The sequence below is a fragment of the Carassius gibelio genome, chromosome B10, assembly GCF_023724105.1.
Source record: "Carassius gibelio isolate Cgi1373 ecotype wild population from Czech Republic chromosome B10, carGib1.2-hapl.c, whole genome shotgun sequence".
Classification (NCBI taxonomy): Eukaryota; Metazoa; Chordata; class Actinopteri; order Cypriniformes; family Cyprinidae; genus Carassius; species Carassius gibelio.
Window position 1 is genome coordinate 23,782,499 of NC_068405.1, and position 16,539 is coordinate 23,799,037.

At 34.4% G+C, this 16,539-nt stretch overlaps 1 protein-coding gene and 1 long non-coding RNA gene across 2 annotated transcripts; one reads left to right on the forward strand and one right to left on the reverse strand.

Annotated features, from left to right (window-relative positions):
* Window positions 1-46: 46 nt before the first annotated feature.
* aebp1a (AE binding protein 1a) lies at window positions 47-15,789 on the reverse strand. The gene is made up of 20 exons (XM_052568103.1): window positions 15,253-15,789; window positions 13,587-13,844; window positions 13,440-13,496; window positions 12,761-12,838; window positions 11,929-12,012; window positions 11,588-11,650; window positions 11,426-11,485; window positions 10,566-10,643; window positions 10,110-10,219; window positions 9,062-9,201; window positions 8,890-8,974; window positions 7,846-7,990; window positions 6,359-6,438; window positions 6,051-6,174; window positions 5,200-5,396; window positions 4,929-5,102; window positions 3,604-3,982; window positions 2,437-2,576; window positions 2,190-2,289; window positions 47-831 (listed from the first exon to the last, which is right to left on the reverse strand). Exons 1-20 carry the CDS (start codon window positions 15,527-15,529, stop codon window positions 329-331), a joined length of 3,132 nt encoding a protein of 1,043 aa, XP_052424063.1. The 5' UTR covers window positions 15,530-15,789; the 3' UTR covers window positions 47-328.
* LOC127966828 (uncharacterized) lies at window positions 3,737-10,741 on the forward strand. Its single transcript, XR_008155707.1, has 3 exons — window positions 3,737-3,886; window positions 5,210-5,410; window positions 10,308-10,741. It is a non-coding gene; the product is annotated as an uncharacterized LOC127966828 (long non-coding RNA).
* Window positions 15,790-16,539: the final 750 nt, after the last annotated feature.

Genomic DNA, 16,539 nt, shown 5'->3' on the forward strand with positions numbered 1-16,539 from the left:
TATATATAAATACTGATTGTGCATAAGTGAGTCAATAACACAATGATATATTGAGACTTTTTATTAGAAAACATGTGCACATTATAATATTTGTGTACACAAACAAGCATGTTATTTGAAGACAGCTCAGAAAAAGCAAATTTTTTGCCATCATTCAATAGTAATGCTTCATTCTCGTGATCACTCACAAAAGACCCCCTGAATTAAATAAGAATGATATTTCTGTCTTTTTTACTGTGTTCCACAGAGAGCGTGATCTGTAATGTAAGAGCCTGAATGCTTTAAGCTTAAAGGGGCAATATTCCACACATTTCCATACAATCCTTCTCTAATCTTCATCTATTCTGTACTCAAAGTTATAATCCTGAGTTGGTGCGCTGTCCACATCAAACCACTGGTCAAACCAGGTGTCTATAGTTGAGGTTTCTGTTGTGGTGGGTGGAAGTGTGGTTGTCGGAGTCGTCGTTGTTGTGGTCATCTCTGTGGTTGTGCTGGCTTTCATCCTCTCCATACGCAGCTTCCGCATGCGCATCAGTCGCAGACGGCGCAGACGTTCATTCTGGGGGACCTCAGCGGCCCCTGTGCTCTCCACGTTGACACGGTTGTTGGGGTTCACAGGGGTGTTGGCAATCAGTCTTGGCCTCTTCCTCCCCTGGGCCATGATTTGTTGAATTCGAGCCCAGTTGGATTTGGTCAGAGTGAAGCTGCAGGGTGTTGCATTAGCATCATATCCCACAATGCAAAGACGAGTCTGAGAAGAATAACCATCAGCTCTTGCAGTAACACGATACTCGCCCGGGTTGAGAAGCCGCCAGTAATCGCCAGTGGCAGCTATAAAAAAAGAAGAAGTTTGGATTAATATACCATACTAAACAAAAATATGCCACATCAAAGAACCACTGACAAATAATAATACAATACATCAAATAATAAATTTGAAAGTCAATTCTCCTACAAACTTGCAATTTAACCTGTTAACTGCCACCTGGCCCCTCTGTGGGTCCCCAACTTTTTCTTCACCATATTACAATTAAATCCTAATCTAATCATGACAAACTATATATCGCTGGAAAGGTCTAAGACTCCTAAATAGATATTTTACCAATCTTTTTTCGTAAAAAAAATCATGTAGGAAAAGGAATAGATTAATTTATAGCAAATTTAATAATATAATTTATAGCCTACATCATAACAGGAGTTCTGACCTTTGTCAAAAAAAAGTCTTCTTTGTTGCCTTTTTCTCTATCACACTTTAGAAATCATCAGAAATTATATATCACTTGAAAACTTTAAATCTCAAAATGCATCCTTTGAAACCCATTTTAAGTTTAAACATTGCATTACAATGAAAATGGTAAATCAGAATCATCTTACAAAATGTTTTCAGTAATGCATTATAAAAATTTAGGTTTGGATCATGCCTATGTTCAAAAATGTGAGTGACAATTAACAGGTTAAAGAAAAAGTTTTTTGAGAAGGTAATTCAAAATTGTGACAATAAATTTGAAATAGAAATAAAAGTTTGGATATAATTTGTCTAAGTTTTTTGTCGAAATTTAAAAATAAATATATACGAATAATAAAAAGAATAAAAAGAATAAAGAATAAAACGATATGATATAAAATGAAATAATATAATATAAAAAAGTAGTGGTGTGAAATGATTAATCACAATTAATCCAAAATACAAGTTTTTGTTCACATAGTATATAGTGATTATGTTTACTGTATATAAATACACACACATTCATGTACATATTTAATAAAAAAGCTATGCTTATATATTAAATATATATATGTATATATATATATATATATATATATATATATATATATATATATATATATATATATATATATATATATATATATATAATATAAATTCTATGAATATAAATATATACATGTAAATATTTTTGAAATATATACTGTATGTGTGTGTTTATATATACATAATATATATGCACAGTACACACAGATATATTATGTAAGTAAAAACTTTTATTTTGGATGCAATTAATTGCGATTAATCGTTTGGCAGCACACAAAAAAGTCAGAATTGTGAGAAATTAAGTCAAGATGCAAACTCGCAAATTCAGAGGGGAAAAAAAAGACAGAATTGCGAAATTGCGAATTGCAAATTTTTTTATTTTATGGTGAAAAAACAGGCTTTAATATGAATTGGTTACCTGTTTTGACATCATGTTTGATTCCTTCCACTGACACCGTGGCATTTGCTAGAAGATTCCCATCGACGTCTCTCACAACTCCTTTAATGCCTCGATGCACCTGTGGGTCAAATGATCAACCGTTTTTAAAGCTTTGTCGCTGTTTTAAAATGTACATTTTATCTGGAAATATAAATTCTGCATCCGTCCACCTTATGGCTTCAGCCACTATGCCACAAAGAGATCTGATGTGTATGTGTTTTATAACCTGCTCAATGAAAGCCAGAAGAGCCTCTCGGTTGTTTTCCCACTCCGATGCCAATTCGCTTTCATGAGGAAACTTATCACACCCAAGAAAGATGGAAATCTCAAAGCAGTTGGTGTGAAGATAGCTGAAGTCATTCATGCCTAAAGCAACACAGAAAACTGAAATTGTGAAAGATGAGAGGATATTTTGTCATTTTATTTATAGAAAAAAATTAGTTTTCTATGTCAATGCAATAAATATTTCTGCAGACCTACAAAGGAATTATAATAGCACAGTGTTTTATAATTAGTGGTGCTATCTACATTTGTAATTGGCTTGTAAAAATTGTTTTAGTGCATGTTTAATGGACTTTTTTTCGTTGCATTTACACAGTTCTGAGACCTATGATAACATATTTCTAAAAAGATGAAGACTCTCCCCCTAAACTGATCATTACAAAGAGATTTGTGGAGATTTAATTGTGATCACCAGTGTTGATTGGTTTTATATTTATGTATGTTTAGAGTATTGAATTGTATTATTATCTGTGTATTTATTTTAATGCTGTCAAACGATTAATCGCTATTAATTGTAAGTTTTTGTCGACATTATGAGTCTGTACTGTGTTTTTATTATGTGCATTTAAATACAAACACGCTTGTATATATTTAAGAAAAATATGCTACGTTTATATATTAAATGTATTTTATACACTATAAAATATAAATGTATATACATGTAAATATCACTGTATGTTTGTATTTATATGCACATAATAAATAAACACAGTACACATGAATATAGTACGTACACAAAAAACATTATTTTGGATGCGATTAATCGCGATTAATCATTTGACAGCGCTAATTTATTTATTATTTATTTTTATTATTTCTACAATGGCATTATCCATCTGTAAATGTGTACAATATTGCAAAGTTTTTCTTTTTTTTAATTTGAATTCTTTTAAAATTGTTTATTCTTATTATTGATTTTGTAATTTTTTGCTTGTTTGTTTGTTTAATTATTTTGGCGGTAAGGGTTTTCATGGGTGGAACGGGAAAATTAATATTCTTAATTGTATAAAATGCTCTGTTAAACGGAAAAAAATATATAAATGTATTTTTTGAAGAGGAGAAAAAAAGAAAGAAAGAAAACTATACGGTTAAACTTCTTATCATCACATACTGCCCACAACCGGCTTCCAGCTGGCGCGGTTGATGATGCCCTGGCCTCCCGTGACGTCATCCGTGTGACAGGAGCCGCGCTGGTTTTCCGTCATGGTCAGGTGGCTGTGCGCGTACGTCATCGCGAGCCAACGGAACAGGTTTTCATCCGCCGTTTCGCGGAGAGCGCCCTCGTTCTGTCGCTGAATCCTGGCCCAGGTTTCTTCGTTCATGTGCTGGTACTCGTGCACCGACTGACCTCCTCTGTCGTCTGTGGCCCGCGGTGGACGCTGCATGTCAAAGGGGTACGTGACGAGCTTCTCTCCGCCCTGAAGATTAGCGCCCAAAACAAACGGCGTCCTCTCCATCCAACTGATGATTGCTTTAGTTTCAGCAGCGACCTAGAGTTTAGATTTGTTAAGTAAATGAAACTCTGAAACTCAAAAGTACTGACACGCTGCCTCCAGATCATGATTATGAATAATATTTTGAGTTCTGTTCAATATTAGTTTTCGTTATGAATAATTGTATCAAGGTTTGGTTTCCAGCTAAAGTATCCAAACATATTTACAGCAATATACATTTGATAATATAGAAAATAATATGCTAAGACAGTTTTTCTTACCCAATTGGCATTTTTTTTGTTCTTGTTTTTTAGCATAAACTTCACTCTTAAATGTAAATACATCTTGTGTAAGTAAGTTAAAATATTTTGCATGTTTAGATATTGGGAGACGGTGAGAAAAAAAATATAAGATTGGGGGGGGGGGTATTTTTATTGCTTTTGCATTCATTTGCAAAATATTATGTTCACTGAAAAGTTTTGCGTTAATTTACAAAACATCTGCTTTAACCTCCAAAACATTTGCGTATCTTGCAAAACTATTGTGTTCCCACAAAAACGTTGCATTTGCTCAAGACACATTTTCTTTTTCCTCCAAAACATTTTCGTTCTGTTACCAAACTATTGCGTTCCCCAAGAAACTTTGCGTTAATTCGCAAAACATCTGCTTTCACTTGCAAAATGTTTGCGTTCTCTCAAAAAAACCATTGCGTTCACCCAAAAACGTTGTATTTACTTACAAAAAACTCTGTTTTTGCCTCCATAACATTTGTGTTCCTCTGGGAAACTGCGTTCATTTGTCTACAGAAGCAATTAAATATGTTTTCCGACCACCTCAAATGAATTATTTCCCTTGCAAAAGTTTTGCAAGTCAAAGTAATCAAGGACAAGGCAATACTTTTGCAAGAGAATGCATATTTTTCCTCCCATCTTATTATTACTTTTCATAACCATGTCCCTTTATTGGCTCCATACAACATAACTCCTTAAAACATTTTACTCACAGAGCCATTGAGAAAATTCTCAGGAATGGGAATGTGGTGATTGGGAATGACCCGTGGCACCCATCCCCTGTCCTCCGCACCCCACAGAATACTGTTTAGGTCTGGGAAGTTCTGGAAAATATCATATCCCTCCTCTGTCCAGTGGCCCAAAGCCCAGTTCCCCATCTCAGAGCCCTAGACAAACAAGCATCCGCCCAAATAAATACTCGCATGATAAAGAGAAATGCATGGGTGGAGAACAGGGAATGTTTGTTTGAAAAGTTTGTCTCACCATCTCATAGGCCAGCTCATAAGCATCAGGGTTCAGCGAGGGCACTAGATGGATGCGTGCGCTCTCCACAAGGCGGTGGACTCGTGGATTGTCATCATTGTATTCCTTACAGAGGAACTGCATCAAGAGCAACAAAAGTTCCCTGCCCAGAACTTCGTTCCCATGAAGCCCTGCTGTGTAACGGAATTCGGGCTCACCTTTTAAAAACAAGGTTAGTTTAAATTGAAATAAAACTTAGCAAACTAACATTTTGTAAACAACTGTATTTGTACACAATGAGGTTGAAAAAGGTTGAAACCACATTGAAAACATGGGAACTTTTAACTTGAATTGTTAAACTAAATATATGGCACTAGACCACAAAACCATCATAAGGGTACGTATTTCAATATGCATAATCTGAAAGCTGAATAAATTAAGCTTTCCATTGGTCTATGGTTTGTTAGGCTCTGACAGTATTTTGGTTGAAAAAAAATCACCTTTAAAGTTGTTCAAATGAAGTTCTTAGCAATGCATAAATTAAGTTTTTACATATTTACAGTAGGATATTTACAAATTATCTTAATGGTACATGATCTTTACTTAATATCCTAATGATTTGTCATAAAAGAAAAATCTATTTTGACCCATGCAATGCATTGTTGACTATTGCTACAAATATACCCGAGACTTAAAACTGGTTTTGTGCTCCAGGGACATGGACAAAATGTTTTTATTATTGAATTAGAAAACTGTAAAATAGAAGCATTTTTGCTCTCATTCTAGACTAATAAGAAATTTAAAGGACACTCATTTTATTTAGAGTAACAGTTTTTGGTTTTGTTTATTGATGTAGCCCTCTTGGAAACTACCTGTCTCGTGTTCTCCAGGGTTGTCTGAGATTTCCATTGCGTACATCTTCAGCCCTTGAGAGCTTTTTCCAATGTTGTATATTCTGGTGATGTTGGGACATTCTTCGTTGATCATCTTCATCATCTGTTTATATACATACACATTTACATGAAAACTCTCGCAGGATAGCAGCTTTTCAACAAGACCACAAAAAAGATTCAGAAGATAGAGTTCAAACTTCACGCATGGACATGTTTTGACGTGTTTCTGAACCTCAGCGTTGACCCCAGTGACCTTGAAAATAGCTGTGTGGCTGTTAAAGTCTCACCTGTCTCATCTCTTTGTAGTTGTGATGCCTGTAATCGAGATCATCTGTCGGTGGAACATCGTTCTCGGTTGGATAACTAGCTGGAAAGAGAAAATCATTTGAGCTATTAGACTTATGTGACAAAAATATGATTACAAATGTATTTAAAAATGACATATCAATTTTTTTATATGACTTGGATATAGAGACCCATAGAAAAACTAATACGCTGAAACATCATAATCATGACATTAAAATGTTTTAATTAGAAAATAAAACATAACAATTCTGGCATTTAAAGTATAAAATTATTGTAAATAAATAAATGACATTATTAATAAAATGTCAAAAATTCTGATCATGATGAATCAATATTATGAGATTAACGCATAAAAGCGCATTAATGGGAACATTAAAGAAAGTTCTTTAAAAAAGTTACTTTTAACAGTAATGCATTACTTTTTGGTGTAAGTAATCAACAAAGTAATTGAGTTACTTTTTGAATTAAGTAACTAGTAGCTGTAACTAGTTACTATTTCTTAGTAACTATCACAACACTGCTCATAATTATGATTTAGTTCGTCAATTTAGACGTTTTTACTCATGAATTAGAATGTCGTTATTTAGAACGTTTATCACAATAATGTATTTTAAACTCATAATTTTGGCTTTTATATCAGAATTATGATTTAGTATGTCATTTAAAATTATCTCAGAATTATGATTTAGTATGCCATAATTTATACTTTGTATTACAGTTTTAACTTTTTAACTGAGCTTTATTTCATAATCATGATTTAGTATGTAATTTCAGTTTATCTCATAATCATGACTTTTTATCTCAAATTTATGATTTAGTATGTCAGTTTAGACTTTTTGTAATTCATGATTTAGTATTCTATAATTTAGACCTTTTATCTTGTAATTATGACCTTTTTATCTTTTAATTATGACTCATAATCTCATAATTATGATTGTCTCAGAACTTACATTTTATCTCAGAATTATGTCTATGTCAGTTTAGACTTTTTAATTAATGATAAAGTATTCCATAATTTAGACCTTTTATCTCTTAATTATGATTTTTTTTATCACATATTTATGACTTTTTATCTCATAATTATGACTTTTTTATCACATAATTTGGACCTTTTATCTTGTATGACTTTTTATCTTATAATTATGACTTTTTACCACATAATTTAGACCTTTTATATTGTATGTATGACTTTTTATCTCTTAATTATGACTTTATCACATAATTATGACATTTATCTCATAATTATGACTTTTATTCCATAATTATGACTGTCTCAGAATTTACATTTTATTTCAGAAGTATGTCAGTTCAGACTTTTAAATTCATGATTTAGTATGCCATAATTTAGACCTCGTAATTATGACTTTTTATCTCATAATTAGGATTGATATCATATAAATGTATTTTGTAGCATTATATCAAACTAATGAGTACTCTGTCAGACTAAGGTGAGAGCTGCAGTGCTTACTGGGTAATGGGCAGCCGAGCACCTCCAGCCTCATACACAGACTGCCGTTCCAGCTCTGCGGGAGGATACGGATGTAACGCGCCACAACTGGATATGAGAACTCGGTCATTACTGGAGTGTCTTTATCCACATTCCCATAAAAGAGCTGTAGAATAAAAACAACAACAGAATTTGGCAAAAACCAAGTATTAAAACAAGTCAAAATGTAATTTGGATGCATGATGTTTGATTATAATATACAGAGGTGGCCAAAATGATTAGAACACTAGTATTTTCTCCAGCTAAAGCAATAGTGTTAAGTCAGTTATTTCTATCTTTTGCTGTAGTGTGTCAGTAGGAAATATCAGATTGCATTTCCAAACATTCATTTTTTCCATTAATTGTAATAATCCAGTGAGATTTTTGTTTGCTTCACTCAGAGATCTGGTCTGATCATCATCAATATGTCTGTAATAAGATGAAGAAACAGAACAGACTCAATCCAGAAGAACTGTGGCAACATCTCCAAGATGCTTCAAGAAAACATCCTGAAAAACGATGCGCTAAAAGCTGCTTTAAACGCAAAGGATGCTCACACCAAATGTTAAAATAATTTAGTAAACAGAAGTTAACTGATAAAGAAAATCCATTTATGACATTAGTTTGACAGCATCCTCATCCTACAGCATTTTTACACAAGTGTCTAAACTTTTAACAGCACTGTAGCTTTGCAGGATGTTTTTTTTTTAAGCATCTTGGAGATGTTTGCACAGTTCTTCTGGATTGAGTCTCAGTTTGTTTTTCTTCATGTCACTCCAGACAGACTGATGATAATCAGATCAGATCTGTATGTGAAGCAAACTCAAATCTTGCTGTATTATTCCAATTAATGGAAAAATGAATGTTTGGAAATGCAATCTGATATGTCCTACTGACACACTACAGCAAAAGATAGAAATAACTGACATTAAACCATTTTTAGCTGCTGGAAATACTAGTGTTCTTATCATTTTGTCCACCTCTGTAGATTTATGCTGTTTTAACATGAAGTATGTGTGAACTGACCCACTCAGCATAACCATCATGAAGCACCGTCCAATCACGACTGTCGTTACTGAAGGCCACGAAATACGACGACACGAAGTCATCACTAAAAGAGAGAATGGTTTGCAAGTTAGGCGTCTCATTTTCTTTCCTGTGATCAGAAAGAGTCCAAATGTTTTAAATGATGTCTTACTGTGTATCGGAGCTCCTGCCCTGCGTGATGACGCCGGTGAACTCAACCTCTCGATGTGCGTTCACCTGAAACCAGTGCTCCTTCTCTTCTGTATCAGCACACCACGCTCCGCCGTAGACATCATCCTCATCAGCTGAACTCTGGAAACGGGATCACTTCAAAATCTAGTCTTTTTCATGCATTCATATACAGATATTCCCTCAAGTTATGAAGAGGGGAGATTAGAAAATGATGCAAGCCAGACTTAAGCATGCATTGCTCATATGAGCACCAAAGCTCAATATGTCTTATACTTAGCTGCTCTAGTCAGTTTGGAAGTAATCTGTTTTGGGTTTAAAATATTAAATAATCCTGTTTATTATTTTAGTTTGATAAATCATTTTTATTTCTCAGATAAATATATCTTAATTTTAATTATAGGTTGTACTAGAACAAGATAAAGCATTGGAGTATTTTTAAGCATATTTGCTCTTATTTTTTTAATTGATGAAATTCAATTATAAATGTAAAACAAACAAACTATAAAAAATCAATCTTGTAGTTGGTGTAAAATGTTCATAATCTTATTCAATTCATATTGTCTACACTTTTCTTGTCGAATATAATATTTCAGACTAACCCATAGATTTCTGTTGGCGGGAAAATATCCTCCTTTATGTTCTTTTTGCCACAATTAATTATCTTTGAAGCATATTTTGATGGATTGTAATTGTTTAAATCAGCACTATGTAGCTTTTGGTGCTCTAGAATTTTAATAAAATGTATTATTATAAATAAGTTACCATTATAAACATTGTGCTCATTTTGAACACAGAACACAGTGCTGCTTTACTCTTTATTTTTCTGTTGACTTTATGAAAAGTTTTTTTTATGGCCAGATCTAGTTTTAGAATTTTTATCTAAGAACACATTTAAAAACCTTCGTAGCTCGCATGGCGTTAAATCATAAAGATACAAACAAAGCATTTTTTTTTTTTGGCACAGCTGTTATCAATATGCAACATCTGGATAATTGTAAAACTATAACATGGTATGACTGTTTAAGTACCTGCATGTTCAGACGTCCTCTCAGAGCCGAATATCCATGATGAGACATAGAAGATGCCATAATCTGATCATCCTCCACTCGATGAGACTCCATGCCAAGAGGAGGACACTCTGAAAGACAGGAAATAGTCTCATTCTTTCGGTGATTGGAGCACTGACAGCTGTATTTTAGACACTGACTGTCTTTCATTTTTTACAGAGGAAACCAGTTGTGCTGAACAAAGGCTGAAGCTGGAGCCAGCAGTGGTTTTAGTCTGAGTCCAAAAGGCTGAACTCCAGCTGGAAACCTAAACCTTTGCGTGGGAAGAACATGTCAGCTCTGCCTTGGGCTCAGAGTTTGTTCACTAAACTCACAGAATACCAAGTCTGTGCTCACAAAAATCCTCTTCTCTAAAGAGGCCGTGTGTTTCTGCTCTGATTATAATATGTTTTGTGGCTGTTTTCCAGAAATACTCACTCTTTGGCTCTGCATGAGGAACCATCTGCTTTCTCTTCTCCTCCTCCTCCTCTTCCCACATCTTCCGTAGTTTTTCCGCTGTGTAAGGGAATGGAGAGACTGAGACTCGAAATAGTTGGTCGTTTTTAGCCTCATTTCATAGTAAATCTATTCAATAAATGCCAGCAAAAAACATGTATTTGTCTCCAGTTTTTCCGTGAAAAAAAACAAGAAATATCTGTCAAATAACTGCCAATGGGTAAGAAAAACAAGTTTAATTGTAAATCAAATAATTTCAGTCAGTTCTAGCACTGTTGCTTTAGAGAGCTAAATATGGTAAAATAAAAAGCAAACTATTTTCTTCAGTGCAAAAAACAAAAAAAACAAAAAAAAAACACTGAAAATAAAGAAAGGTAAATGTGCATTAAAAAACTGAACTCGATTAGTTTGTAATTTATGATTATTTAATCATTTTCCATCTTTTTATGAATATATCCTGCTTATAATTATCAATGAATTAAGAACATATGGGATTTCGCCAAAAATAAGTGTGTGTGTGTGTGTATATATATATATATATATATATATATATATATATATATATATATATATATATATATATATATATATATATTGCTTAAAGAAACAAAGTCATGCATTGCTGAATTTATTTATTTATTTATTAATTGTTTTGCCAAAGTAAATCTTTAACAAAAATACTAACCGGACAGCTAAATACTTTCTAATGAATAAATCAAAAGGCATTTTTCACTACATCTCATTTACTGCAGACCACCCAAAAACAAGCCACAACCTACAGCACACATGCAATAAAAGCAGATTCGCTTTCATTTGAACAAACATTAAACTGATTTACACACCTTTCTCCTCTTTGGCCTTTCTTGCTTTTTCCAGCTCTTCCTCCAGCTTCTTTGCTGCCACTAAATTTTCAGAAAGAAGCAAATTAGGATAAAATATACTAAGCATTCGAAATGACAGATTTAAGCAGATTTCATAGAAAAGTTGAAATGGTGCCAACGTACAGTCAGAATAATCATATTCCTCATACCAAGGGGCAACTGTTCGAGGAGTGCTAGTAGATTCCTCTAGATAGGAAAAAAAATAATATATTTGACAAATGTGATTGAAAGAGAATACAACATGTTATTTATTTGCATTGCAGTTCCTTTTTGCATTTTCACCTTAGTGCATAAATTAAATTGCATGTAAAATCAGTTTAAAAATTTTGTCTGAATAAAATGTGAGTGATGTTTATGGGTGCAGAACTCCACACTGAGTGTTTTGTTACATGGCCGTTTTTTGTTTTTTTTCTACAAGTGTCGTCTTTCCCAGACTTTTCTGGTGTAAATTGGTGCTTAATTACCTGGGATAGGTAAATATATACTTGGGTCATCAGTGCTAGCCGGCTTCTTGACTTTATGGATGAGGTCGGGTTCTGGAACTTCATCTGTCAGATGATAATAGTTAATAAGCCAATTATTGGTATTTTCAGACTTTTAGATTTTTTTTTAAACATGTATGTATATGTATAACACTATACCTTGTATCATATCACCTTTGCATCAAAGTAAAACATTGTTTTCTTTTCTGACTGCTCTCTCAATTGTTTTCCTTTTGCTGTTTGAGCAAATGGGAATGCAAAAAATGCGGTACTCTCCCATTTACTGCCCTCAAACTTTGACCAACTATGCCGACTACCGCTGCTGAGAAATGTGTAAAAGGTTTATAGTAAGTAAATCCACCTCACCAACTAATTACTATTAAACAGTGAGGCTATATAGAGCTACTGCAAAAATGCAAGTTCAAAGACTAGATTTTTAAAGATGGCCGCGCACTTTCTCTGATGCATAAGGATACTCAGCATAGATATATACTCACTGATCTAACCAGAGAAATAAGCTTTTTATTACTCTGTTTGAGCTAAAATTACAACATTTATGGCACAGTTGTTTTCAGATTTCTTTGGTGGTTTCAAACATGAAATTTTATTGTAAGCTTAGTGAAAAGTTTTGGAGAATTTGATGTTTCCCCATTTGAGAGGTGTTTCAAAGATGGCCGCCTAGTGATATGACTTGTCTTAAAGGGACTTTGACATGGTTAAGTACATTGGAAAAGTTCAATGGATTTTCCTCGTGAAGCCAAATTTGCTAGTAAAGAAACTTTTTAGGAGTGTGTGTATGCTGCTGCAAACATACGTCGGGCGTCCCAGTAATCCGGATCGTGCTCTTTGATTGTAGGCGGTGTAAATGCGTCTTTCTTGCTGTGGACGTCTACTGTAGGTTAAATACCAAAGAAACCAGAGACAAAGTGTGAATAGCAGTGTTTTGATCAGAAAAGGCAGCTAAAAGGCTGGAATACAATATTTGTATGTACAGATTTAATTCCATCCAATTGAGAGAGGTCATACGTGTTTTATATTTTGGGGTGATTTTTACAACACATTATTTTTAGGTTTTGTTTTTCCTTTGCAAGCATCTACAAAGTGTACACTAAGTGTATACCTAGTGTAAAAGTCATGTAATATATTCCAGCCTTAATGTGCTCTGTACACAACAACCCAAGACTACTAATTCAATTTTTACATCCTGTCTAATTGAGGCCATATGAAATTAAAGGTAAAGTATGCATTATGCTCATGATTTCTATGTGGTTTCTTCTCCACGCTCAAGATCTGGACTCAAGTCCTTCTTTAATGTAAGTGTGTGGGATTTTTTTTTAATAATGTTTACACTCCTCAGGAAGTCCGTCAGCCAGTGACTTATAATTAGACCCACTCTCATTCTGAGTTTTCAAACAGCTCCAAAGATTTCAAGATCTAAAATTAGCTCAGAAGGTTTTAATTGTAGGTGTGTTGTGTTGTATTTGTTGTCATACCATGATCTGGGCCAATGGGTTTCTCAGTCTCTGTTTCCTTTGGATCTGTTGGAAATACTGAGCACAGAGACTGTATTTAAAGACTTTTAAAGACCACAATAGCATTTACTTTAAAATAATAATGTGTTGAAGGTTGTGTACACATACACGTGTCCCATCCCAGCTCCCGCATCAGTTTCTCCTCCTCTTCCTCCATGGTTGGCTTTCTGGTTGGTTTAGTTGTTTTAGTCATTGGTGTTGTGGTGGGCTTTGGTGCTTTTGGCTTTTTGGTGGGTTTTGGAGGCTTGGGTTTCTTGGTGGGCTTTGGTGGCTTGGGTTTCTTTGTTGGTTTTGGGGGTTTGGGTTTTTTGGTGGGCTTCGGTTTCTTAGCTTTGGCTTCCTTCTCAGCCGCCTTCTTTGCCTTGGCTAGACAATAAATGAGGAAATGATAACCACTGTCATGCAAGTTTGGGTTGTTTTTCTATACCCTTAAATCACAGAAAACTGTCCAAGAATTAATGAATTACATGCATAAAGGCTCTAACGAAAAGTCCTGCTTACAAACAAAAAGGGACAATGTTTCAGCTATATTTGTCTTTATCTGTGAATGCATGTTAAAAGATATGATGCTTTTCCATAAAACGGATACTCTGATACACTCCCCAAAAATGTAAACAAAAACAACTAAACTCTTACCTGGTGCTTTTCTTTTGTACAGATGGTGTTTTATCTTCACATGAAGAAGTCACACTGACATATTGGAATTATGTCAAACATAGTTGTTCACATTTAACAAATCAAAGCTTTTAGAAAGTTTTACAGTTGTCATAAACTTCTGAAAACACTCTGACGGAGAAAGCAAAGCTTGAAATACTATCTGATTAAATCCAGACCATTGGAAAAATAAATAAATCACTGCTCAGCGTGGATGAATTACTACACAAGCTTATGTTTAAATGCTTACTGTCAGCACAGAGTTGTCGAAAGATCTTTTTACTATATTTAAAATGTTTTTTCTAGACATGCAATGTAATTAAATACTGAAAATTGAGACTTTATGCTTTTTCTTTTAAGGAAAACATGCAGTAATTTGTTAGTGTCTCAATAATGCTCCACATTCATTTTACAGCAAATTGGCTCAGAAAGTTTGGGAGAATCATGAGAGACAAAGTTGATACTTCAATGCAAGATGATTGAGATCTTCCGAGCTATAAAAGAGCAATTATAACTCCCTCAGGATGCTGTGTAACTTCCTTTTGTTGATGATTTTCAGGCCATGCGACTGAAGGAGAGCTGTCACACACACACACACACACACACACACACACACACTGCTGTCTCAAACAGATCAGATTTAAGCGAGTGTTTCAATTCAAACCAAATGTCGGCTCCGTCTCTCTTCCTGTCTGTGTTTCCCAAACCTCACAGGACAGAGAAGCCTGTAGAAGGTTTGTTTTCGTATTCAAGGCCCGTAATGTTTTCAAAAACCATCTGTGATTCTCATTCAACCCTTTCCTAGCCCAAAACTGTAATTTCTTTCCCACATGCCCCCTTCATCACAGTTTTTTTTTCCAGATGAAAGACAAAAAGAAGAAGAAAAAAACAGCAGCATAAAGTATGTCAGTGGACTGACCAGTCATGGTTTCACTAAAAAAATGTTGCATAACCTCAAAGGAGCCAGCGAAGCTTTTGGTTAAGCCAGTTATTTGTCATCATGACAAAGCACAGCCTTCTTCTCCTGCATGAAACTGGGCTGCATCCACCAAAATCCTCACCAAATACAGTCTAAATGTCTTATTCTACTAAATGTTCAGCATTTTATAAAACAACTCACCAGCTAATAGCTCCTCAGGTGTCTTTTTACCCTTCGGTTTTTGTTTTTCAACCATTTCCTCTTCTCCAGGTTCATCCATCTGAGTGTCTTCTGCAAATCCATCCTGTAGATCTTCTCTTTTTGAATTTGAATGAATCCCACTGTTTTGGCTCAGTTGGATGCTTCTTGTTCTCTGGTTGGGCTTGGCAGCATTAACCAACTCTTCATTGATAACCAATGTCAAAATCCAGCACAGAGCAAATAAAGCTGCACACAGAGGAACCCTCGGTGCCTGCATGCTCCTCTGCAATCTTCTACACCAAATTCTTCTACAGTTTAGAGATGGTGTCTTTTTCAGTACTAAGTGTTTTGGAAAAACAAAAGCTAGTCAGCCGGGACTCGTCAGATTGTCTGTGAAAACTAGTTCATCCAAATGTTTGGAGACTGCTGGAGATGGACTCAGTGGAGCTAGCGTGGAGGTCGCATGTAATGTGGATTGTGGCAGTTTTTCCTCTCTTCTAGTGGAATGGAATTCCGCTGACATCCCCCTCTGAGTGAGTGAGGAGGAGGACAAAACCCACAGAGAAAAAGAGGAGGAGACTGAGAGACAGAGAGAGAGTGAGAGGGAGGTAAGTACACTCTCAACCCTTCCAAAGATTTTTTGCTCACCAAGGCTGCATATTTTAGATCAAAATTACACATAAAACAATAATATTGTGAAATATTATTACAATTTAGAATCAATGTTTTCTGGTGTTTTCTTATTTGTACCCACTTTATATTAAGTGGCCTTAACTACTATGTACTTACATTTTAATTAATAATTTAGTACAATGTACTTATTGTGTATACAAGTATGTTTTTACATTGTACTTATATTTAAAAAAAAAACGACATGTAATTACATCTGTATTTAATTTCTGTAATTACATTTATAATTACACTGTTGACCCATACTTTACACCTTAACCCACCCTTAAACTTACCCATACCTCCAACCCTCTCCCTAACCTTACCCCTATCCCACCTCAATAGCAGCAAAGGTGTTTTACAATACAATATGAACACAATAAGTACATTGTACTTATTTTTTATGTAAGTACATAGTAGTTAAGGCCACCTAATATAAAGTGGGACCAAATATTTTATTCAAAGCTGAATTTTCAGCATACTTAGTGACACATGATCCTTCAGAACTCATTGTAATATAATCAAGAAACATATCTGATTATTATCACAATGTTGAAAACAAGTTACGCTGCTACATATTTCATGTGGAAAAACTGATACATTTAATTTGTCAGGATT